Source organism: Carassius carassius, chromosome 48 (genome assembly GCF_963082965.1).
Source record: "Carassius carassius chromosome 48, fCarCar2.1, whole genome shotgun sequence".
Lineage (NCBI taxonomy): Eukaryota > Metazoa > Chordata > Actinopteri > Cypriniformes > Cyprinidae > Carassius > Carassius carassius.
The window spans coordinates 21,206,156-21,232,794 of NC_081802.1; the positions used below are offsets into that span (position 1 = coordinate 21,206,156).

Consider the following 26,639-nt stretch of genomic DNA (forward strand, 5'->3'; position numbering starts at 1 on the left):
TGGGATGAATCACATGCTTCTCATTTTTATCGAATTAGATGGGGAAAGTTCCTTTTTTTTATTACAGCTAGGTTTAAATACAGTAAATCAAGCTTGAAGGACAATAAAATGATTTAAAAAAATCTCCCAATAAGAACGTAGACAGAGTTTTGGATAAATTGTGACCTCACCTTGTGATATTCGTCCAAAAATAACAAACAGTAAAATAATAAACAACGTAAAACCATTCAAAGTTTCTCAACAGACAGGGTATGAAAACCAATGTATGCCCAACGTATTGTCTGTAAGTTAGTACAGTTTGGTATTTATTTGAAAGATTCACACACGTGTTTAGTAGACTGCTTATTTTAACTTTCCATTCATAAACATGAACCGAGGTTTCACTGTGTTAATGTTTTTGTGCTGATCGTCACAAGACTGCGAGGCATGTGATATTGATCAGACTGTTGAGCTCATTCGTGTAGATTATGACGAGCTCTTCAGGCGGCGCTCAGCGGCCTGCATTCAAATCTCTAGGCGATCTTTGTCTTATGTACAACATTTGAACGTGATCACATGTAATCGTTTAAAACTTTTAACAGTAATAACTAGTTCCTGGTATACAAATTAAAATCAATCAATTTTTTTTTAAATTATTGCTACGTAAACTCAAACGACTGTGATTGGTTTATCCTGAGCAGCGCTGAGAAAAGTAACAGCTTTCTCGTGATCACGCTACGCCTTGTGTGATGCTTCAGCAGTTAATCTGAACAATTTATTATTACCTGAATAATGACAGAGAGTAACGTAAATAGCAACTAAATTAAAAATACACACTGACTAGTTAAAAAGCTAAATGGATATTTAGACCGATAGCACCTGACCAGTTAGAGACCGCTTCCGGGCTGCGAAACCACGCCTCCTTTAAATCCCAGTGTCATGCGAATTGTTGTTCTGTCACGTATTCTTCGTTTCTGCAGTTCTTCCGTGGTTCTTCACAGACATGTAGACCCCGAGCCCCGCCGCAGAGATGGTCCACGTCTATAACTGTCACCCGTTCGCATCCCAGCACATCGTGTCGGCGGAGCAGGAGCCCGGGCTGGTGTGCTGCGGCGGCGGGGCGCTGTTCGTCGTGAGCGCCGGAGGCTGCAGGATCGAGGCGTACGAGCTGCAGCGGGAGGGATGTCCGCTCATCTGCCGCTTCAGCAGCATGGGCTCGGTGCTCAGCATCCGCCACTGCGCCGCGGGTCAGTGCCAGCAGCACAGCAGGACTGTACACGGCAGTGTCCCACGACTCGATTTAGCGTCCTTAAAAGAGTCTGCTTATCACGGAAATAATATACTCTAAAACAATATACAGAAGTGATTACTGAATGTCATGTTTTCGGACGCTTAATTGCATGTTATTTGAATGCAGTTAAAGTTTAAAGTGCTTTTTGACCTACAAAAGATTTTAATCATTGTATGTAATTTAATAATTACTTTTGTTTTTTGAAATATTGATAACATTGTGCTGCTGAATGCACTGACAGCCATTCACGTTAAACTAAAATATACTTGTAATTAAAATGTATAAAATGTAATTTCTATTGAAACTTGTATGTCGTGTTTTGAAATTAAGTATATTTAAAAAAAAAAGTAAACTATAAATGTAATATCAAGTAACACACTACATATATACAGTATATTCAAGTACTTGACATAATATGTGCTATGTTAGTCAGCACATCAAAATAAGTGTATTTCTTTAAAGCAGATTATTAACGATTATAATAAAACAACGATTTAAAATGGCATTTTAAGTAAAAAAAATGTAAATGAGAAATGATTTAAAGTGCAATTTTTAAAAGTACTTAAGAAACGTAGTCATGAGAGTACTCCTATTACTGTGTTTCACTTGTTTTTACCATGGTACATTAATTGTGATTCAGGTGTGCGATCATGTTTGTGTTTTGTCTGTGTTTGTAGGGGACTACCTGGTGACCATCGAGGAGAAGAACAAGGCCACGTATCTCCGGGCCTACACTAACTGGAGGTACCAGGCTGTGGAGAAGACTCGTGTTGGGGTGCGTCTGTTGGGTCACCTCCTGCGGGGCTCGTCCTTCCGCGGGACTCCCAAAGAGCAGATGGAGATTATTGAGATCCCTCTGTTCGAGCCTCCGCTGTGTATGGCCTGCTGCAGTCTTACCGGTGAGCACCGTTCACACTGAAACACAGAGATATCTGCAGTTCTGTCTATTCTGTGTTCTGCTGCTTAGTGAATATAAAACAGCTCTTTTCTCTTTGAACATCTGTTTAAATGTAGTTTATTTCTGTGATGCTCCGCTGTATTTTCAGCATCATTCCTCCAGTCTTCAGTGTCACATGATCTTCAGAAATCAATTCTGATATGATGATTTACTGCTCGAGAAGCATTTCTGATTATCAATGTTGAAAACAGTTGTGCTGCCCAATATTTTAGTGGAAACTGTGATACATTGTATGTTTCATGATTATTTGATGGATAGAAAGTTTAAAAGAACAGCCTTTATTTGAAACGGAAATCTTTTGTAACATAATAAATGTCTTCATTTGTACTTTTGATCAAATAATGAACGCTTGCTGAAAAAAAAAAACTCACTGACCACACATTTCTGAATGGTATTGTAGTTGTAACTTTAAAAACCGCTCAAACATCATTAAATATTTGCTTGCTGTCTGTTTCTGTTGTCTTGAGAGGCAGGTGTGAAGGTGAGCAGTGAACTCTTGATGTCCACAGGTTTTACAGAGCTCAGGAACGACCTAATCATTCCCCTGACACGTCTACTGAACTGAAACACTTAGTTGTTCTCATAGGAGTCAAAAGTGGCCACTCATAAGTCTTTATGATACTCTCTATATCAATAACATTAAACACTCGAGTTTAACAGGATGTCCCTCAAACCATGAAGTCAACATACCAGTCTCAGTGTTTGCATCCATCAGGAAGTGAACCTTCCAGTGGTTTACTTATAGTTCACTCTGCACATTTAACTAAGAGAGAAACAGAAAATGCATACTTCACTTCACAGATGAGACAGTTTGCATGTACCTGAGTCCTGTTGCGTTACTTTGGCAGGTGATCTTCTAGTGGGCTGTGCCAAGAGTCTGGTGGTCTTCAGTCTGAAGCGGCAGACGCTGAGCGAGCAGCTCTCTGTGTTGGACTTCGAGAGGGTCCTGATTCTTCACATCCAGGGCTGGAGCCCGTCTCAGGTGGCCTTCTGTGCTGGATACATAGCCCTTCAGACAGAGCTGGAGGTGCTGGTGGTAAAGCTCACCCCTCGGCAGAAGAGCAGCGCGGCTGCAGAGGAGCACACACTGCTGCCAGAAGATATCATGAGTGAAACCAGCATCGATGAAGACGCAGGTATTACTGACAAAACTATTCAAGCCGCAGGCTGCGTGCGTACTCGTGCACGCTTGCTTTCATTTTCTGATTTTGCATATTTTTTGTTTTAGAGATGGCAAAAGATGGATTCAGCCCCCTCCATGCGCAAGAGGACTTCTTTCTGTTCCCAAGGCACCAGGAGATGCTGGGCAATGAAGCGCAGGAGTGTGGCATCTCTTTAGTTCTGGAGTGGACTGGTATGGAGGCAGAGAGCCAAGGGGACATGAGTGTGGTCTACGTCTTGTTCAGGTATAGTGAACATCTTAAGATGAAGAGCTGCTCTCTGTCTGTCAGATGTAACCTCTCTAGTTTGCCCTGTCTAGGCGGTTTGCGCCGGATTTCTTTCAAGGTTGCAGCGTTGAGGAGACAAACTTGCATTCCTTGCAGCTCCACCCCATGTTTACTGGTAAGTGACCACTGCGTGTGCTGCATCCACTCGCCCTCGGCCCTCTCTCTTTTGGACTGAATGGTTTCCTCCCACTGTCTGAACAGGTAAACGGCAAGAAGCCTCCATCTCCAAAGGACGGGAACCTACTTGTATGTTTGTTTTCTTCTCCTTGCCGAACACTGGCTACATGTACAGCTTGCAGAACCCAGTGGAGCTCGTGTCCACCTACCAGTACCCAGAAAAGACCCATCAGGCTGTGCTCAGTGACCACTTCCTCTACATCATCACCAGGTCGGACAGACAAACTCTTCCTGAATTAGAAGTGCTGTCTATGGGTGCTGTGACACACTCCATAGTGAGAGAAGAAGGTTTTTAGTTCAAATGGTCTTATTGTGTCATTAACAAAACATTTTAATATGTTTGAAGTACAGTATTATGGTATAGTACTTAATTTTGACTGGTCAAATGTTGTCATTTATATTTAAATGTTTGTACTGAAGCAGTTTATATCATTTGGATTGAATCTGAATGAAAGAGTAGACCAGATGAGTTGATTGTGGTTGTGTTTGCTGTAGGAGTGCTCTCCAGTGTTTCACTGTCAGATGCAGCGCTGTGGCGGCTCGGGTTGATGACCCATACATCGACACCACCATGAAGGTAAACCAAGCCATTTAATGTTTTTGAATATTATTCTCTTTTTCACCTGTGACATGTCTTAATCTCAGTCGTTTAACTGAGTGCTGCTATTGAAACCCCTCAGTGGAAGTATTAAAGGCATAGTTCACCCAAAAATGAAAATTAGCCCATGATGTACTCGTTTCTCACAGTCCTCTTTCAGACGAACACAATCACAGTTATATTAAAAATGTCCAGGCTCTTCCAAGCTGTATAGTGGCAGTAATGGTGTCCCTGTTTTTGAAGCCCAAAAAAGTACATGCATCCATCATAAAACTACAGACGCGCTGCGATGGCGATCCTGCGCGCAGAACACAGTTCATCGGTGAATCTGGTATTACAAAACCGATAACCGATTATGGTAAAATGCTTAAATATCGAGGAAAATATCTGTCAATCGATATATCGGTCGATCTCTATAAATATCAGCTGTTGCTCTATGTCTCCCAATGATATGTTCAAAAGCCTTATGTATTATCGCATTTCTACAAATGATGTTTTGATGTAATGATGTAAAAAAAAAAAAAGAGATATTTTCACACTTATATTAAAAGCCATTTAACTTGCTAATAAACTAACTCTCAGTCAGATGACAGAAGGCATGAACATGATTGTGTACGACAGGTTTTTCAGCAAAGTTTTAATCATGTTGATAATTTAGAGTATCGTGTATCAGATATGATACAGTAGGCTTTATAGGGTTAAACCTTAAAACTGTTCTGCACTGTTTGTTCTGTGAACTTAAATGATACATCATGTGGCTATTACTCTGCTATTATTACTTTACACCGGATTTTCGATTGCTAGGTGGGTGGAAATGTCCCAGACACTTACTCTGAAGAAGAGACTTGATTCATATCTTCTTTTTTTTTTAAATAGCGTAGTGGCTTACATTAGTGGAAGTCCTTTATTCCACAGAAATCTTTTTAAAACAAACCCCATTCAGTTGATGAGCAGTGTGAAAAACGAATGTGGCCGCACCTCTGGAAAGAGCTAAGATTAGAGCCACTATCATCAACATTGTCAATGTGTGACCGGTGTCCTGTCAGGCCTGTCCTCCCATCACGATGGAGGTGTGTGCTCTGAGGATCCAGCTCTTCATCGGGCTGAAGCTTCTCTGTCAGGACGGAAATCAGATCGTTCTCCTGACAGCAGCAGATGTGGACAGCAAAGAGGACACGGAGAGAACAGCCCGCAGAAACACGTATGTGTGTGTGTGTGTTCACAATCACTGCAGTTCAACACATTTATATCCTGATTACTAAAACACCTTGGGAGCGTTTCTCACTTGGGTTCAACTGAAGTAGCATGAATGATGCTGTTTGGTTTGTAGTTGTATCGTGGTGTGCTGTGTAAATGGCCTTTAACTCTTATTGTAGTGAATCGAGGGAACACAGAGCCCTGACAGGCATTTTAGTAGCTGTAGGTCTAGAGCCGTCCTCATCGCCGACTCTGGAAAGTCTTCTGTCCAGGTCCTTCCTGTAAGTTAGCGATTAGCATGATCTTAAGTTTGGACCTGCCTGAAGCAAACCCTAAAATTCCCCCTAACCCGCTGTGAGTGATACCCGCATGCGGCCGGTCATAATTCATCTAACATCTCCGTTTTGTTCAGATGTGATAATCCAGTCATTGCAAATAAGATGCAAGCTTTCTCTGAGGCTCAGGACTTCCTCTTATTTTTTATAAACCTTAAATGTATATAACTGACTTGGACCAACCACAGCTAAACTAATCCCAGCATTTAAAAAAGTAATTAATTGCAATTCAGTTTTATTTATTGTACTTGTAATGAAGTAGCCTGTTACTGACACATGTAGAGCATGTGATTCCAATAGAAATGACTGGATTACGCCCTTAAAATTCAGCAACTGTAAATGTGGCCGCATCTTAACTCTGCAAAACATGAGCAGTAAATGCATTAGTGATCTCTGACTGTTATGCTCTTCAGATCCAGGAAGAGCTCTGTCTGCAAGCCCACAGAGCCGGCGGACAGCGCTCACGGCTGGAACCTCTACGTCATCACGTCTGTGTCCACTCTGCAGCTCTACAGAGAAATAGTACAGTATCTTCAGCTGTCATATAGAGCAAAACCATTCAGATATCACAAACGATTGGAGAGCCAAACCTTTGTAGAAGTCATATATTTTATTCTGGCCAAGAACTGTCCACATCGACAGAAAAAGAGTCTCTGACTGACGTGAAGAGTGACAGACAGTGCTGGTGTTTTTGGGCTGAAATGCAATATACAGTATATATATTGGTATTTTCTATTATCTATTTGGAATAAAAAATATATAATAATAATAATAAACACACACACAGTAAATATATATCTATATAATTAATAATTATGTATATATTTTTTTATTGTCTAATAACATCCTTCCCAATTTTATCCAATAAAACAATGTTTATATTAAAGACAATGAAGTCAAATATAATCAAAAGTAAGCTATGCTATCCATTGTGTGCAAAAAAGGGGATAAAATCAGATTACTTTCTAAAATTGTAACATTACAATCTAAAACAAAAATAATGCTCTTTATAGCAGAAGTTGAATTCACTAAATTAAAAATGAAAGTAAAGAAACACAAGCACAGATTAATTGCATTATATTTTAATATAATAAATTATAATAATATAAAATCCATACTCGATGTGTCACTACTGGGTAGTAACTGTTCACATGTAATCTGGATTACGTTATCAGATTCCTGAAAGTAAATACTGCTAATTAAAGTAAATTACATTTTAAAATTCTCAAAACCAGACTACTGTTATTTCTTTATGGGTTGCATGATTATATAGTATTCACACATTGGCAGTAAATTATTAATAATTTATTTTTATTTATGTCTATAAAATTTTCCTTTCTAAATGAACTGACCTCTTATATACAGTTTGGGAAACTCTGCCCCAATGTTATGTTCAATGCATTTAATCATGTTGCTAACAAAGAATGGAATACAATTTCTGTATCTTTCTCTTTGTTTTTTTATATCCCATTCTAGTCTATGAGATAAACAGGTGAAGTCAAAAGTAATCAGAAAGTAATCAGTATGTCTAATCCATATCATGTTACTACAGTTGTGGTGATGTCATCAGTAATGGACTAGAGTTTGCTAGTATTTTACCCAGCACTGGTGACAGACAAAAGTATGTTTCTCATGAGACCAAATGAAACCTTTTTGCTGGAGTCGTGCAGGTTGTCAGTGTCCATCTCGTTGTGGATCAGGTGGAGTACAGTAAGCGATACGAGCAGTCGAGCCCGTCGTCTCAGAGCTGTGTTCACCTGCTGAGCGAGGGTCACCTGCTGCTGCGGACGGCTCTGCTCCTGCAGGACTGTGAGTCTGCCGAGAGAGCGCAGCTGCAGCAGGCCTTTCAGGAGAGCTGCGCTCACTTAGGAGACTGCTTCAGCAGGTCAGCTGCGTCTCAAGATCGCCCGCTCTGGGATCAGTGTTTGCAGATATCCTTCTTTGATACCATGTTTGATCTGCAGGTTTGATAAGAAGGACTGTCACTTGGCTCTTCCATACTATAAGATGTCAGGCCTCACTGTGACGGATGTTATTAAGAGGAACATGAGCAGCGTCTCAAATGGTTATGGCAAAGGATTCATCTTCTTCCTGAAGCATTCGCTCTACGAGGAAACCATGGAGGAGCTTAGCAAGGTACCAAAGGAAATGCCAGTGTCTCACAGATGGACATTTTTGAGATAGCGTTCAATCCAGTATGGGGTCAGTGCAATGCACTTCACTTCGGTCAAATGAGGTGTGCACTGAAATTCAATGAAAGATTTTTCACATGTTTATTTACAGTTTACTTGTCAGGTTATGCAAATGCAGAAAAAAATAAGATGTCAAAACAACCTAATACTTCAGGTTATGATTGTTTAACACAATTATTTAATAGAATTGAATATAGTTGTTTTATTCTCAAGTCAAGTCACCTTTATTTATATAGTGCTTTAACGAAAATACATTGCGTCAAAGCAACTGAACAACATTCATTAGGAAAACAGTGTGTCAATAATGCAAAATGATAGTTAAAGACAGTTCATCATTGAATTGAATTCTGCTGGGACTCACTATTTTATTTTTTTTGAACGCTCTTGTTTGAAAAAAAGTTCTCAATTGTAAATACTTCCCTCACAAGGGTCCTGAATTTTAACACGTTTGAGAAGCCATGGTCTGCTGTAAAGGAGGCTGAATTAATTTTCTTGTGTTAATCAGTGTAACGTCAGATGCTGTTGGTTGAGCTGAACTTGCACTGCACCTGAAATATTTATTAATTTATTTTTTAAATTAGGCTAAAAATCTCATTCATTCATACACAGGTCAACACTGGTGTGCCATTATTCAGGGTTGACCTGTAAATGTGCAGCTGTCACGGTCATGCTGTCTGCTGTCTGTGCTGTAGGACATGGCTGATAAAGTCCTGGAGATCTTCAGTGTGGCTGAACCCGCTCAGCTTCCTCATGTGGTGAGCAGCCCGTCCATGCTGAACGCCGATCCTGACCGCGCCGTGACCCACCTGAGACGCCTGGAGGCCTCCGGCGCCCCGTCCATCACCCTGGCCCTGTGTATGGCCTCGCTGGCCCTGCGCAAGGGGGACCTGCACAGCTACAGCCAGCAGATGGACCGCCATGCTGAGGTATTGCATAAGGAAATTGTGTGCTATTGTGCCAAAGAACCACATCTAAACTCAAAAACACGTGGTCTCCAGATGCTGCAAGTGTACGGCTTCATAGAAGAGCCCAAACTGCTGCTGCAGGGCCGAGGGAAGGCCGTGCTGCCCACCACACTGGCCCAGCACCTGCACCACACACACGAGGGGCTGCTGGTGGCGACGGTCGTGGCGCTGCACGAGAACAGCAAGATCCGACTGGAGGAGGCCGACCTCTTCTTCCAGGTGCATGCAGCACACAGAGAGGTGTGCGTGTGTGTGTGTGTGTGTGTGTCGTTCTCATGCCCGTGTGTGCTCCCCTCTCTCTCAGGAGCTGTGTAAGGACGGCGTGGAGGCTGACAGCAGTCCTCAGTTACTGGTGGATTTCTGGGAGGCTCTGTTAGTAGCGTCCTCTCATGAGGCCATCATCCAGGAGCTGCTGTTTCGTCTCACGTCCGTCTATATCGACCGGATCTCACGCAGAGATCGCTCCAGCGTCAGAGCCCTCAAAACCGCTGAGGATCTGGTGAGCAAGATACAGCAGGGGTCGCGAGAGCTTGTTTTTAGTTGGTTACTAGAGTGTTGTGGGTATTTCAGGGCAGGGGTTTTCTAACTGGGGTCTGGTGACCAGCTTGTCTGTGGGAAAGTTTGCAGACGATCCATGAAAATATGTTTATGTTAACAGATAATGAAAAATAAATAAATAAAACAAATAAAACATTTGATAGAATGTAATAAATAATGCACTACTATGTATTATAGAAAAAACAGTGCAAGTAAATAGAAAAAAATACAAATTTTACTAATATGCAATTATGATTTAAATTTTAAATTGGGTCTTTATTTATGACAGTATATACCCTCATATCTTTCTAAATCATATTTATATTTGATGATCCATCGCATCCAAAAGATCGGATATATACAGGATATATACATGTGCCTTTGTTTATATATATATATATATATATATATATATGTATAGTACAAACCAAAAGTTTGGAAACATTACTATTTTTAATGTTTTTGAAAGAAGTTTCTTCTGCTAATCAAGCCTGCATTTATTTGATCAAAAATACAGAAAAAACTGTAATATTGTGAAATATTATTACAACTTAAAATAATAGTTTTCTATTTGAATATACTTTAAAAAAAATAATTTATTCCTGTGATGCAAAGCTGAATTTTCAGCATCATTACTCCAGCCTTCAGTGTCACATGTAACATCAGTCGATCACATGATCATTTAGAAATCATTTTAATATTCTGATTTATTATGAGTGTTGAAACAGTTCTGCTGTCTAATATATTTGATCAATAAAAGGTTAAAAAGAACTGCATTTATTCAAAATAAAAAAAAAATTCTAATAATATATATTCTAATAATACATTTTCTTTACTATCACTTTTTATCAATTTAACACATCCTTGCTGAATAAAAGTATTGATTTTATTTAAAAAGAAGAAAGAAAAAAAAATTACTGACCCCAAATTACTGACCAGTAGTGTATATTGTTATTACAAAATATTAATATTTTAAAAACATAGCTTCTTTTTTTTTTACTTTTTATTCATCAAAGTATCCTAAAAAAGTTTCACATGTTCTGAAAAAATATTAAGCAGCAGAACTGTTTCCAACTTTGATAATGAATCATCATATTAGAATGATTTCTAAAGGATCATGTGATAATGATCCTAAAAATTCACCTTTGCATCACAGAAATAAATTATAATTTAAAGTATAATACATTTAAAAACAATTATTTTAAATTGTAATAATATATCACAATATTACAGTTTTTTCTGTATTTTTGATCAAATAAATGCAGGCTTGATGAGCAGAAGAAACTTCTTTCAAAAACATTAAAAATAGTAATGTTTCCAAACTTTTGGTCTGTACTGTGTGTATGTGTGTGTGTGTGTGTGTGTTTGTGTTTTAGCACATTTTACAACTTCAGTGTTGCAAGTATTCATATGTCTCTCTACAGCTGGTCTGGAGTAGTAATGGAGATGTTATTAGGTAGTTCTGAGTGGTAGTTTATTACATTCAAGTGCGTTCTTTTGCTGATTTCCCTCATTGTCCGTCAGGTGAAAATGATAAGTCTAAGTACGTTTCTCCTGAATAAGACATGATTTGATTAAACAAGGTTTGTTTTCAAATCAGTATGAACAAGCAAGTTAAGTAATAATTTATTAAGAAAACACAGACTGTAAGCTAAATCAGGTATAAAGACTGTCATGTCCCTCATTCCAGTTTAAATCTATCAAATGCTCTTCATGTCCAGATAAACTCCTGCTCTCATTACGGGGAGTTGTATCCGTGGGTGAGCATCCTGACACCTGTCCAGTTCAACATCACCCACCAACACCAGGAGGACCTGCACAAACTTCAGGTGTGCACTGATATATTCCTCTTTCTGGTAAGCGACAGTAATGTAAATGATCTAAATGAATAGCAAGGACCTCTAGGAAGTGCAGCCAGATCAGCTGAAGTAAAGGTTTTTTTTAATGTTTTAACAATATATCGATATATATTTTTTACCTGTGATATAGTATGAGGAAATACAGTTTATACTGGGCCTACAGTAGTTTGATATGAGCGCATCTGAAAAATACAGGAGGACACATGAGCTGCTGCAAACATGTCTAAACATGAGACATGCTTTAAAATAACTGGTAAGATATAGTTAAGACGTATAGTTTAAAGCATCTCAGCCCGTCAGATGCTAAGTTCAGCCTCAGCTCAGCAGATAGTTAATTAAAAGGACAGTTGACCCAAAAAATGACAAATCAGTCCTCATGTCCTCAGCCTGATGTCTTTGTCAGTGGAAGGTGTGCCATGTATGTAGTAGGTGAGTTGCTCTCGTCTCTGTGCAGTCTCTGCTGTGCGGCCCATCGCTGGAGGTCTCATCCATCCTGCCTCTGCTGGAGCAGCTGAGCGACTCTGACCCCACAGGTCTCAGCATACACCTGCTCTGTGCCACCAAACTGGGCCAGCACGAGACCTCCATCAACAGACTCCTAGACCGATGTCCAGAGGCCATCATCTCCTACGCCAACCATGAGCTGCAGAACCACAAACTGGTAACACACTAAATAGTCATAAAATAAATGAAAATTGTTAGAAAGGTTTGGAATCAGCGGTGCTTTGATACTCTTTCACGTTAATCATTTTCTGTTTCTCACAACTCTTCTCTCTGTCCAGTCTCTGTGGTGGCAGAAGCTTTTCCCTGAGGTCTGTGACAGGATAAGGACAGGAGGAAAGGACAACACTGTCCTCCTCTCAGCACTCAAAGGTAGCAGTCGTTTTATGCTTCTGTCTGTCCAAACACAACTGAAGGAAGTCCGCTGCTCATGAAAACATTGTCTTTTCTGTCACAGAAACTCTGGTTGTGGCGGCCAAGGAGCTGAACCCGCTGGAGTTCCTGGACTTGTTGCCCGATGATGGAGCGGCTCATTTCTTCCTGCCACATCTACTCCAGTGCAGCCAGTGAAATCTCATGACAGTTAGCATGTATTTTAGACAATCAGAGAATCAACACTAAACCTGTTTAAAGACCAGATCTGGATCTACAGTCTTCCTGCTGCTTTGAATGCTGATAGCCAAAACAATAGTTTGTTCATCTCATTAGTCATGTGCGACCGCTGTGAACATCATCTGATAGGAAGTATGTTACAATCATTCATATAGTCTGCAATGTTATAAGTTTACTTCAAAAAACAAGCACACTCTTTATTATCAGAACAAATATAGACTTCAAAATATATTCTGAGATATATAACGAAATGTGCAATTATTAAATTAAAAGTGTTTTTTAAACGCTTTTGATTTTGATTGATTTATTTTTATTATTGTAAGGCTTCTACTGTTTTTGTATATTTGTGTTCACATTACCCATAATGCAGCTGTCATCTCATTTAATCTTATTTCTCAGAGGGAACATTATAAAGTGTCCTTTTTAGTTTTATTATTATTATTAAATGATATTCAAATACAGAGTCTTGTGTGCAGCTCATTTTGTAAATATTTTTTCCATGTATATTATATTTTCTTATACTATTTTCTTACTAAATCACCCCAATTTAATGTATTCTTTTCTGATCTTCTGAAACTACTTATATAATCTATTAAGAGGCCACTTTTCACCATCTAATCAAATTAAAGAAGTAAAATAACTTTTCATGTAATGTCAACTTTAGCAGTATTTTTAAGCAAGGCAGGGAAGTTGTTCTGCTCTTTTGCAAACAAAATAATTAAAAGAACTACAAGTGTTTATTTAGAAAATTAACATGGATGTGTCAGGGCCACCTGAGGACTGCATGTTTTGAATCCATGGGCGTATATGGAGTATGGCCTCTTAGCCATGTTCTTAAACACAATCTTCACTTTTTCTTCCACTTTACCATGGATCATGGGTCCTAAGATGAGCATATTTTGAAGGTTTACAAACATCAAATTATGAGTCAACCTTCAATGTACAGCATATTCTATAAATATGTACCCTCAGGTGTTCCATATCAGCAGACCTTTCCTTGGTTTGGTGAAGGTTTCATCAGTGTACTCTCTGTACAGAACTTCTTATATTTTGAACCAATGAATTTCCCTTCTTTTCTTAGGAACTCGTTTCCTGGACTGAATAATCAGAATAAATATGATTTAGAACTTGCACTTTCTGTACTGACACTGTAAAAACACACAAAATAAAGAGAGCAGCCCGAAAAAAGTAATGACTTTATGAACTACTTTACTTCTAAAATCAATACTATTAGAGATAAAATTGTAACCATTCAGCCGTCAGCTACAGTCACACATCAGACAGTGCACTATAGACCCCCTGAGTTCCTCAGTTCCTCTCATTCTCTACTATAGGAGAGGAAGAATTGTATAAACTTGTTAAATCATATAAACCAACAACATGTATGTTAGACCCTATACCATTTAAGCTCCTAAAAGAGATGCTTCCAGAAGTCATAGATCCTCTTCTGACTATTATTAATTCCTCATTGTCATTAGGATATGTCCCCAAAACCTTCAAACTGGCTGTTATTAAGCCTCTCATCAAAAAACCACAACTTGACCCAAAAGAACTAGTTAATTATAGACCAATCTCGAATCTCCCTTTTCTGTCCAAGATACTAGAAAAGGTGGTATCCTCACAATTATATTCCTTCTTAGAGAAAAATGGTATATGTGAGGATTTCCAGTCAGGATTTAGACCGTATCATAGTACTGAGACTGCTCTCCTTAGAGTTACAAATGACCTGCTCTTATCATCTGATCGTGGGTGTATCTCTCTATTAGTTTTATTGGATCTTAGTGCTGCGTTTGACACAATTGACCACAACATTCTTTTGCATAGACTTGAACACTTTGTTGGCATTAATGGAAGTGCATTAGCCTGGTTTAAATCGTACTTATATGACCGCCATCAGTTCGTAGCAGTGAATGAAGATGTATCATATCGATCACAAGTGCAGTATGGAGTACCTCAAGGCTCAGTACTAGGGCCGCTACTCTTCACGCTTTATATGTTACCCTTGGGATATATCATCAGGAAACATGGTGTTAGCTTTCACTGTTATGCTGATGATACTCAGCTCTATATTTCTTTGTGGCCCGGTGAAACACACCAATTTGAAAAACTAATGGATTGCATAGTCAATATAAAAAACTGGATGACGAGTAATTTCTTACTGCTAAATTCTGAAAAAACAGGTGTTAATTATAGGACCTAAAAACTCAGCTTGTAATAACCTAGAACACTGTCTAAGACTTGATGGTTGCTCTGTCAATTCTTCGTCATCAGTTAGGAACCTAGGTGTGCTATTTGATCGCAATCTTTCCTTAGAAAGCCACATTTCTAGCATTTGTAAAACTGCATTTTTCCATCTCAAAAATATATCTAAATTACGGCCTATGCTCTCAATTTCAAATGCAGAAATGTTTATCCATGCATTTATGACCTCAAGGTTAGATTATTGTAATGCTTTATTGGGTGGTTGTTCTGCACGCTTAGTAAACAAACTACAGCTAGTCCAAAATGCAGCAGCAAGAGTTCTTACTAGAACCAGGAAGTATGACCATATTAGCCCGGTCCTGTCAACACTGCACTGGCTCCCTATCAAGCATCGCATAGATTTTAAAATATTGCTTATTATAAAGCCCTGAAAGGTTTAGCACCTCAGTATTTGAATGAGCTCCTTTTACATCATAATCTTCTACGTCCGCTACGTTCTCAAAAATCAGGCAATTTGATAATACCTAGAATATCAAAATCAACTGCGGGCGGCAGATCCTTTTCCTATTTGGCGCCTAAACTCTGGAATAACCTACCTAACATTGTTCGGGAGGCAGACACACTCTTGCAGTTTAAATCTAGATTAAAGACCCATCTCTTTAACCTGGTTTACACATAACATACTAATATGCTTCTAATATCCGAATCCGTTAAAGGATTTTTAGGCTGCATTAATTAGGTAAACCGGAACCAGGAACACTTCCCATAACACCCTATGTACTTGCTACATCATTAGAAGAATGGCATCTATGCTAAAATTAGTCTGTTTCTCTCTTGTTCCGAGGTCACCGTAGCCACCAGATCCAGTCTGTGTCCAGATCAGAGGGTCACTGCAGTCACCTGGATCCAGTACGTATCCAGACCAGATGCTGGATCAGCACCTAGAAAGGACCTCTACAGCCCTGAAAGACAGCGGAGACCAGGACAACTAGAGCCCCAGATACAGATCCCCTGTAAAGACCTTGTCTCAGAGGACCACCAGGACAAGACCACAGGAAACAGATGATTCTTCTGCACAATCTGAGTTTGCTGCAGCCTGGAATTGAACTACTGGTTTCGTCCGGTCAGAGGAGAACTGGCCCCCCAACTGAGCCTGGTTTCTCCCAAGGTTTTTTTCTCCATTCTGTCACCGATGGAGTTTCGGTTCCTTTCCACTGTCGCCTCTGGCTTGCTTAGTTGGGGTCACTTCATCTACAGCGATATCAAAAAGGTAGTAAGGACATTGTTAAAATAGTCGATGTGACATCAGTGGTGGATTCAGTGGTTCAACTGCAACTCAATACCCATAAATCTCAGATCTCATTCACATTTGCTTGTTGATGCTTGGCACATAAACAGGTCAATGAACACCACTGGTGTTCTTCGTCTATTTTTGCAAATGGGATGCATGAGTTCTGGTGAAGGACTTGGAATACCTGTCTTTCAGACTATGGTGCATTTGTTCCTCCCATGTGTGGGTGGGTGATAGTCCCAGTCCATCTCAACCGCAGCAATGTAATAATTCTTCTGGTGGAGGATCGTCTCAGACTGATGGCTCCAGAAGCCACTCGTCTCCATGGTGTAGTTGGCTCTCATGCCTCCATGATAATGATCTGTGGTTTTACATCCCACCTCAAACTACCCTGCAGACGCCACATTACATCATCAGAAAAGCACAATATGTCTACAACTTTGACGCCAATCTCAAATGCATATTTATGTGATTGTTTAAATTAAGCTGATTTTGTTGTTTTAAGCATAAATCTAACAATGTTTAGTGAGGTTCCAAACCTGTACTTTATTTCCTCTGTGGAACACAACAAAAGATATTTTGAAGAATGTTCAAACTGTTTTTGTCTATAAAAATAAAAGTAAGATTCATCCAAAACAACATTGTGACCCCACTTTTTGGAAAAAAATATCTCAAAACACAAGACAAGAGTTCGACAACACTGTTTTTTAAGTTGACTAAAAAACATAATACACATTTAAGAGCATGTATGGTATTAAAATAACTTTGACACAGTGAGATCGAAGAGAGAATGAATGGGACCGTACCCATGCTATCAGGCTCCATGATGACAGTGTGAGAGATATGAGGGAACACGTTAATTGTGTCTCTCCTGGTGTCTTTGTAGAGGAACCTGTTGCCCTCAGAGTAAAGTCCATGCATGTCAACCTCTGATCCTAGTCTGGACAGATGCCAGGGCACCTTATCACCTTTACACATACTGAAGCCTTTTAAAATCCCATACATGTATCCATTGAGCGCTGTGAATAAAAAAAGCAAAAAATATGGTTTGTGTGCTGCAGAAATGCAATAATAATAAATAATGCTTTCTCTTACTATAGCACTTAAAGTGCAGTTTATTGTACTCTTGAAAGTCTTCATCTTCTTTAATTACAGATTTAGGCTGTTTTGCGGATCTGTTGATGTTGTCATCCAAATACCAGCTCAGGTTCTCATCAAACACAGTTGCAAGAAGATTTTTCTAAGAGACACATTTTTCTAGAATGGAAAAATATTGGCAAAGCTATGAACAATGGAATGGAAAAGAATGATTTTTAGTTAAAGTCTGTCATGCATTTCTATACATTTATTAAAATAAGTTTATTCTTTACCTTCCAGGATGTTGTGGTAGAAAGTTCCATCCATTTCTATATTATATTGCACTCTGCGAGGTTGGATACTTTAGGACCTGCTTGCTTTATTTCTAAATGTTACTTTAATTGTGTCCTATTCCTCTGCACTGATGATTGGACCTTAAAAACATCCCAAAGATGTGAAGAGAAAGCACTGAAGAAGACTTACATCTGCAAGCGAATCACTGCACCATGTTCATTGTAATATTGGAAGATTCCAAGTTAAATGCAATGTTTGTTCTGTTGAAAACTTTTGTGTATCCATAGAAACTGTAGTTTTATTACCCAGAATTCCCAGGTGCTGCTCCTCTGGGGTCCTCTCTTTGCATTTGGAGAATGTGTCATCAGTACATTCCACATAGTGGACCTTCATCTATTTGCCCCCGATGCGATCATTGAGGTTTTCAAAGAAAGTGTAAGATACACTAAGGATGTTCAGAGACATGAGCTCATATTGTAAGTAAAAAAAAAAGGACATTCGCTTTGACTTCATTATGTCTCTCAGTCAATATTATTTTGACCTGTCATCAGCAAGTTTCTTTCCTGAATACTGGTTTATCCCTGTTGGCCCATAATCACAAATTATTTCCTCAGTGGCAATTTAATACTGTCTCACTTCTCCAAATGTTCTTGGTTTATGCACATTTGGGAAACACTTCTTAATCTCAAAAATGGCTTGCATGCCAGCTAAAAGTGGGGACAAATGTAATTAAATGCAACACAGCCATTGTAACAATGCAGAGTTTTTGCATCCATATTCTCAGATCTGGTCTTTCTGTACCTTCCAGATGATCATTGACCTGGCATCTGAGGAGCCACTGGCTGGGATTATCTGCCACCATCCCTACGTTAACAAAAGTAGCCAAGAACAGACTGATGGTGTCAACATAGTGCTGCTTGTCTGCCAGGATCTATCCATGGAAGAAGGCTGAGTGGAGGTCCACCTTGTTCCCAATTCCAAACCAGTGCCAGTGGATCATAATGCCCATGCACACACTGAGGTCTAGACATACCCGTTGATAGCTACAGCAAAGTTCAGAAAGGAAGTTTTACAGAATATATATATAACTGTAGACAGTATAAAGAACATAATCTACAGTATACTATTATTCTAGATAGTTCATAGATATGCCTAGAACAGGGTTTCACCTGATGGCCTGTTCACATTATCACTGAACTCACAGTGCATTTTATTGCTTTCCTGGAAGCCTTCATCATCCTTGTTGACTTTGGCAGGAGCTGTGCAGTAGGTCCTGATATTTTCATCCAGGTACCAGCTGAGGTTCTCATCAGACACTGTAAACATAAGGGTGTAAAGATAGCTGTCTAGTCCCCATGCACATCTAGATAGCCTGAGAACTGCACAAATGAAGGAAAACAAAACAAAACAGGAATTATTCAGTGTTAGTGCACTGTCAGAGCATGAAGAGTGTGACAGTATACAATGACTTTCACGGTGGTCAACATTATATCAGTAATTTATATTGCATAATCCTTTGAGTCAATGTTTGTAGAAGCTAGCCAGATGTTTAACATACACTCAATCGTTTGTTAAAAAGAAAAGGTTCCTGAAGCCCTGATTGAAAAGGCTCATTATGCATTAATAAAACTTATTGTACTCTTCGTGTTAAAGGTTTTAAATCTTAGTAGAATGTTTCATGTCTAATAGCAGATCCATATTGGCAAACATTAGACAAAACTTTTGACTCAACTTTATGCTTTTAAACCCATAAATTCTTTAATTAATTTACTCATTCTTATTTATGCACATTAATTATTGTTATATGTGTTTATTTAATACGGTGCCCGGGAGGTGCCATTATCAGCTCACTTAGTTTTTTCGTGGTCACGGCATAATATCTCATGGAACCATTATAATGTCATGTGGGAACGTCATATTAACTTGTGGGAACGTCATATTAACTTGTGGGAACGTGATATTGTGTCGTGGCCATAAGTTTAATGTGTAAACAAACCTGTGTGATCATAGCAACCCGGGATTATCAGAGATGGATAAAACATTTTTATTAACATTAAACATTTAATTTAATATTTGTATATTATTATTATTATTACTACATTTACTTACTATAACTATATTTTATATTTATTGTTATATATTTCCCCTTTCAACTTGTGTATCGGTTTACCTAGTTAACGTTTTGTATAATTATGCTAGTATTTGCTAGCCTACTATATAATTTGCAAATAAATACCTGACAATTATGCCAATAAAGTTTTGACTTTATGATTGTATTTATGCCTATGTGTGATGATAAATGAATGTGTGTGGTGTTTTCTTTTACAAATTAAACTACATGAATAATTAATTCCTCAACGAAACACTATAGTATTTATAATTACAGTCTTGTTAATTAGCCGAAATAAAATGAAAAATATATGTTAAATTTAAACTGCAAGTCGGCATAATCAAAGCTTTATTGGCACTACTAGCATTTACAGTAGGCTATTATTTACAAAAGTATTCAGAACGTTAAGTAAAGCGATCGAAATGAAGGGGAAAAATGAATATAAATGAATATGAAAAATATAACCAGTAATAAAAAATACAAAAAACCTGGCTATGCTTTCTGTACTAGACTAACTGAGACTTGTCATGTCTACTGTTGTTGTTCTCTTGTTGACCTGATTGCTTCTATTGTTCTCATTTGTAAGTCACTTTGGAAAAAGGCGTCTGCTAAATGATTAAATGTAAATGTAAATGTAATAATAGGCTTATAATAATAATAATAATAATATACAGACAGTCAGTTAATGGACTTACAAGACTGTAGGGTGGATAAAATTGTTTTCTTGAAGGCCTATTTTATATTATGCACATTATGTAACATTTATTCATGATAAACTTCGTTTGAATGTGGACTATTTCACGTAATACAGTCCAGTAGTCAAGGCCTATGGTTAATATAATAACTTAATAATATAATAATTTATATTATAAATAATATAATAATTTCTTAATTCAAAATAAAATATTAATGAATCCATCTCTAATAACCCAGGGATGCTATGGTCATGCAGGTATGTTTACATATTAAACATGTGGCCACGAGAAAAATATGTCATTCCCTCAACATAGCATCTCGAGGCCACAACATAGGGGTGTCGTTACCTCAACAAAATGATACAAACAACGCGATATATTATCATGTTCCCACAAGTTATTATGTTGTGGCCACAACAAAACTAATTGAACCGACCATTTAATCTCGCGGGCACCATAATTTATGGTGTAAACATGTCTAGATGATTATTTTTAAGGTGGAACATTTCTATGTGGATGAATTTCAAGTTATTAGTCACTGCTGTAAATTCTTTATGTGTATCATATGAAAATCACTGTGTTTACTGGTTTACATGGTCATTGCGTGAGATGGAAAATATTTCATGTTGCATATAAAATATATATATCCATATATATATCCACAAGATACTGTAAAATCCTGGCATTTGAGCCCTAAAGTAAAGAAAAAGATTTTTACCTTTTTTACATTTATTGAGAAGTCCAATGACACCTGAGACAATGTCTCTGGGGGCTTTAACATGCGAGTGGTATATTCTGGACAGACAGTTTACTTTTCCAGTAGTATGGGAAGCCGGAAGGGTCAAAACATAGGTGACAATAACAATCACAATAACCACGTCATCTTCTTCTGCACTAATGAGGGGTCCAAGGTAGCCCATCCACTTGGGTTTTTCCTATCTCCTGCCTGCAGGTGGCATCAGTATATTGCAGGTACACTGCCTTTTTATACACCCATCCAATCCACTGCTCTCCCCTCTTCAGAAACACCCTTGCTTCTCTGTCAAACATCAAAGGTTTTTACATGCATTGACTCAGAAAGGTAAAAATTGTATCCATAAGTAATAACTCAATTTTTTAGGGTTAAGGGGTTTTTGAGGACCCAGAATCTAAAGCTGCACTCACAGTGACAACTATCTATAGAAAATCCACTGGGAGTCATACAGTGATTTGTTAATACACTTGAAAACTACAGTTGAGTAGGACTGCTTAAACAATAGGAGCAATATACAAGTGAAACTGTCATTAAAGTTCTAAAGATAAAACGAAATAAATAAATTGCAACTAGAATGTATTTAAAATTAATCAAATGTTTAATACAAATTTAAATGTTTAATAAAATGTTATTATAAGCTAATTTCTTGCATACTGAACTCATAGTTCAGAGCTCAGAAGTGTTTGAACTCACTCATCTTCTTCTATGGTTTTGTTTAGAATCAGATATTTACCACTAGGAGCATAATCCAACTGAATCTCCTTAATGGCAAAAAAATATTCTCTTATGATAGAACACGCGAGTCCACTGCAGCCCCTTCATTTCGGATCACTGGGGTTTGACTACCAAAATGGAACAGATGCTTCACTTCTATAAATGATGAAGTGTGACAGCAGTCAGCCAATCACAACAGACGTGAAGAGGGCAAGTTGACTTTTACACACACAGCTGGGTGGTCTGGAAAGAACACAACCCAATGAATTTACCGGCAGTATGTGACCCCATGAACTCTAGGAAACTTCTGTCTGTCAGAAAACCTTGTGTCAGTTTTGTTTGCAATCATCAACCATTGGTCTGATAAAGCTTGTGCCAGAATCACCAATTTGGATGCTTTGAGTTTATTTGGAGACATTATGTGATCTTGGTTGGACAGTTTATATGTACAATATCAACATAAGCAAAATGTTTTTGATTTGTAAAGGAAAGTAGTCACCTCATTGCTTGAGTGCGTGGTAGATGCCAAAAACATTGATGACCAAAAAACCCCAACCTGTTTGCATTACGTAAAATCAATAGGGTATTGGGTATTTGTCTCATGTTGAGTTGATAAATGTTTGTCTGTTGGGACTTCACAACTCAGCAGTTGAAATATTTTGGATCCCTATTGCAAACGCACTGTGACAAATCATTTTAAAATAATGACACAAGCTTCATAAACTATGCTAATATTTGTTGGCAAATCATATCTCAACAAAGGTATTGACACAGTGCTCTTTCATTACACGCGACTATGGAACCATTATATTTCCCAAAAGTTCACTTTTTTTGTTCCACAGACAAAAAGAAAACAGGTTTGGAAAAGGTTTGAAAAGACATTAGGGTGAATGACAGAAATAAAGGGTGGTATAAAACAATTTGTTGACTTTGCAACTTAAAATAAAGTCAATATTTAAGCCAAATATGCTCAGCAACATGAAGTTAGCTAAAAGGTCTCACTTATTTATACCAAAGAATGATTACAAGGAATAAAATGAGTGAGACACAGCAGTCTGGGAAGGGCTACAAAGCTATTTCTAAGGTTCTGGGACTCCGAAAAACCACAGATACAAATCTCTAGATGGATCAAATGTTTTACCACAATTAGCTGACCTACCAAAATTCCTCTAAAAGCATATCAACATCATCCAGGAAGTCATAAAAGAGCCAAGGACAACATCCAAGGAACTGCAGAAACATTCACATCTACAGAGGTCAGTGTTCACAACTCCACTATCACAAAGACATGCCAGTAATAGCATCCCATGGAAGACGGCAAAGACCACTGCTAATAGAGAAGAACAAGTCAAGTCAAGCCTACTTTATTTGTGTAGCACTTTTCACTATAGACGTTGCGTCAAAACAGCTTCACAGAAAATCTTAATGTCAATGTTTAGATTATGTTAACAAATTCATACCATATTAAGGCTTCTCTAAATTTGGCCAAAACACACCTTGATGATCCTCAAAACTTTTGAGAGAATGTTCTTTTTGCCAAAAGTGGAACTGACGCTAAAATTGTGTCTTTGGCCTGATATGCTGGGATAGGCTCTAGCATCCCTTTGAGCAAGATGATTGGATGGGTGGATGGATGAATTCTGCTTTCTACCAGAAAATACTGCAGGAGAATGTCACCAGCAATTGATTTGCATAGCAATGATACCATGCAAATGAGTGAATACAGTACAACCCTGAATATCTATGAGATGCTTTTGCAAGACTTTAAAAAACCCAAATTGGACTATAACTATATATATATATATATAAATATATATATATATATATATATTCATATGGATATGTTGTATGGATTGTTTACGGGTTGCCATGGTTTGAATACCTGAAATACTACTAGTATGTTTTTGCACAACAATACAAGAAGTCACAAATAAATGTTCATTGATCTGAAGCTAAAGACTTTGTGCTCACATACTTGTCTAGCTTATGTTGGGCCAGAAATCTGCAAGTCCTCAAATTATGAGGATTTGGGAAAGTTCTACAGTGTGACACAGATTTCTGTTCTCGAGATTATTTCTGAGACCGGATAAAGAGGCTCACAGCAACCATTCCCAACAGTTTTTTTTTTGTTTGCAATTTTGTACTTGTACTGCAAATTGCTAAAACCACCAAAATGTGAAATTAACCACAAATAAAAAAATAAAAAGAAACAGAAAAAAGTCTAAAACGAGACCAATTTATTCATTGATGAGAATATTTAAAACGTATAACAGCTTTTATAGGTATATAAAACAACATTCATCATCTGTACTTCTGTTACTCTCAACATTTAAATTATTTAGAAAACAATTTCCTGTACAAAACGATCAGAACTCATACAAAAATACATTTATATTTTAGCAGTGTACAAACAAACTTCTGTTCAATACAGAAAACATGCACTGCTAATACAAACTCGACTGGAGTGATGTAGAAATGTCCCGATGCATTCAGCTGAAACCTACGACCTAGTGTTTTTATCCAAAGCAATGTACAGCTGTTCAGAAGTGTGTGATTGGCAGATCTATCTGCTCTGCTGCAGAGGAGCAGTCCTGTTTCAGACACAAGCTGGGAAACACTCAAGTGTCCTCAAGCATTTAGACTGTACTCCTGTTTGTAGCAGCACGGCCGACACACTGCATTAACCAGTCCGCTGATGAACTGCAGGAAACAGAGGAGGAACTCCAGGGTGCTGAGACCCAACAGGATGGACAGCAGCGTCACATTCCACTCCACAATGTGTGCCGGCTGGATGCATTCGGACCACTTCTCTCGAGCAAACAGATACCTGAACAAACAGAGGAAAGCGTTCAGGATTTTTTCTTATGAAGTCACCATCAGAGCGTTTTGAGCTCATACCTTCCACCATCGTCCTCAAAAGGAGACATCCATCCCAACAGAGTGAAGCAATACGGCCCCTTCAAGAGCGCCACAGCGGAGATCAGGAAGCAGTATGCAGAGCCGGCTAATCCCAGCAGAGCCGCAAACACTGAACCACACATCTACACACACACACAACATCAAACTGATGAATCTGGCTGACCTGTAAAACATGTCCTCGAATGAAGGCTCAGATAAGAGCCTCGGACCCCCTTCCCAACACTCACCGCACAGCTGTCTGTTCCGCAGGAATCCGCACACTTCCCCATTCCCAGAAACACGCAGGCCGGTATCAGCATCTGAATGTGTACAAGGAGTTTTTAGTACAGTACTGTATACATGTGTAATCACACCCCATCACTGCATTTAACTCATGGCATAAATGGAATACTCAACAAGAAAAAAATCTAGAATGGAATGATGGAATTAATTGTGAAAAGTCTGGAGATGTCAGCAACAAATAAAAACTGGGTTAGAGGTGGACCAGCATTGCATTTTTATAAAGAATTACAAAGATATGATCAACAACACATAGTAATAAATGAGATATCTGTATATTTTAACCCATTTCTCGCATTTTCATTTGAGTTTTAATTGTCTCCAAACTTTGACCAGCAACCAACTCCCCAGGGGTTTACTTCGTAACTCTCATTCCAACCCAGTCTTATGAGAATTGTATGAGTTACCAATTTCATTTCATAAATTCACAATTGCAAAAAAATAATAATAATTATGACCAGGACCGCCCTTGGACCCACCCTAAATTTAACCCTCAAGAGGGCAAGGGTAGATTATACGAACAGTTATGAAAGACATTGTATGAATGCACCACAGGTTCTCTCAACTTTAATAAATATAGTAAATACTTTCAAATAGTTTTTGAGAGTGTTGATCATTTCACACTCACAAGAGCACAGATCAGCTTTTCTACTGACCAATACACAACCAAGAATCTTGAAAACCTTACACTTATCATTGACTTTTATAATTATTATTATTTTTTTATTAAGCTTATGATGTTTTCTACACCCTAAAACAAAACCTTATAGTTCTTATACATACTTTTGTTTGTATTTAGCATTTTTATAGTTGAATTAATATATTTTTTGAGTTTATTTCCTCATGGGGATGGTTGGGATGTCCACCAACACTATTACACATGTCTGCACACAACAAAGACATTCACACCGACAAAAATCTGATACTCACCACCAAACCACCTCCTCCGATTCCCATAAAGTACCAGACATATGTGGTCACATGCTCATCATATACGAAGTTCACCTTTCCATCAGGAAAGAAGAGCAGGACGTTTGCCACGATGCAGCAGGTGGCGAGAGGGATGAGGGCAAAACCAAGAGACCTGGCAAAGCCCAGAGAACACATCTTCACACGGAGCAGAGGGAGCGAGCGCAGGCGGCTGTAATCCAGGACAGGAAAGTAGGGTGCAGGACAGAGCAGTGGAAGGGTTTTAAGAGACCCCCACCCCCTCCTTGGCCCCCCACGAGCCGCTGTTACACTGAGGAGGAGGAGACAGGAAGCGTGCTGACATTATACATTATGACTGGAAACTCTCTGACAGACCATATGACCGGGACTTTGTGGGGGGTTTGAAGAGACTTACAAGATGATTTCCTACTAAATCTTTCTCGTCATTTCAATGGTAATCCGACAAAGATGCATCTAACATAACGGTGGACATTTTTACAGTTTCAAATTACAAGCCTTGTTTTCAAAGTCAGGAAAATATAAGGTGCTTCTTAGAAAGAGAATCTAATACTGATATTCTTATAAATATCTATTAATATTTTTTCCATTTTCATTTGGTTAACTGTAAGGTTGACACTGTAACACTTTTTATGAGCTTTTCAATAATCACATACAATAAAGTAAATAGTAAGTTTTTTGTTAACTATTTATTCATTTTTATTTAT

General features: G+C 38.3%; 2 protein-coding genes and 1 pseudogene across 3 annotated transcripts; 1 reads left to right on the plus strand and 2 right to left on the minus strand.

Moving 5' to 3' along the window:
* Positions 1 to 891: 891 nt before the first annotated feature.
* On the plus strand, positions 892 to 13,112 carry hps3 (HPS3 biogenesis of lysosomal organelles complex 2 subunit 1). Of its 2 annotated transcripts, XM_059544125.1 has the most exons (19): positions 892 to 1,226; positions 1,948 to 2,169; positions 3,077 to 3,364; positions 3,457 to 3,634; positions 3,709 to 3,791; positions 3,878 to 4,064; positions 4,349 to 4,430; positions 5,498 to 5,652; positions 5,828 to 5,929; positions 6,397 to 6,505; positions 7,684 to 7,868; positions 7,948 to 8,119; positions 8,868 to 9,101; positions 9,174 to 9,359; positions 9,445 to 9,639; positions 11,399 to 11,506; positions 11,991 to 12,197; positions 12,319 to 12,409; positions 12,495 to 13,112. In XM_059544125.1, the coding sequence occupies exons 1-19, from the start codon at positions 1,010 to 1,012 to the stop codon at positions 12,605 to 12,607; spliced, it is 3,114 nt and encodes a 1,037-aa protein (XP_059400108.1). In that variant the 5' UTR covers positions 892 to 1,009; the 3' UTR covers positions 12,608 to 13,112. The 2 variants fall into 2 exon arrangements, with proteins under 2 accessions (XP_059400108.1, XP_059400109.1); XM_059544126.1 differs by lacking the exon at positions 5,828 to 5,929 and having other exon boundaries at positions 893 to 1,226.
* A 286-nt stretch (positions 13,113 to 13,398) lies between these two features.
* On the minus strand, positions 13,399 to 22,204 carry LOC132131313 (ceruloplasmin-like; annotated as a pseudogene).
* A 1,798-nt stretch (positions 22,205 to 24,002) lies between these two features.
* Positions 24,003 to 26,160, minus strand: LOC132131145 (transmembrane 4 L6 family member 1-like). The gene is made up of 4 exons (XM_059543127.1): positions 25,915 to 26,160; positions 24,933 to 25,004; positions 24,685 to 24,827; positions 24,003 to 24,613 (listed from the first exon to the last, which is right to left on the minus strand). Exons 1-4 carry the CDS (start codon positions 26,089 to 26,091, stop codon positions 24,415 to 24,417), a joined length of 591 nt encoding a protein of 196 aa, XP_059399110.1. The 5' UTR covers positions 26,092 to 26,160; the 3' UTR covers positions 24,003 to 24,414.
* Between the last annotated feature and the right edge of the window lie 479 nt (positions 26,161 to 26,639).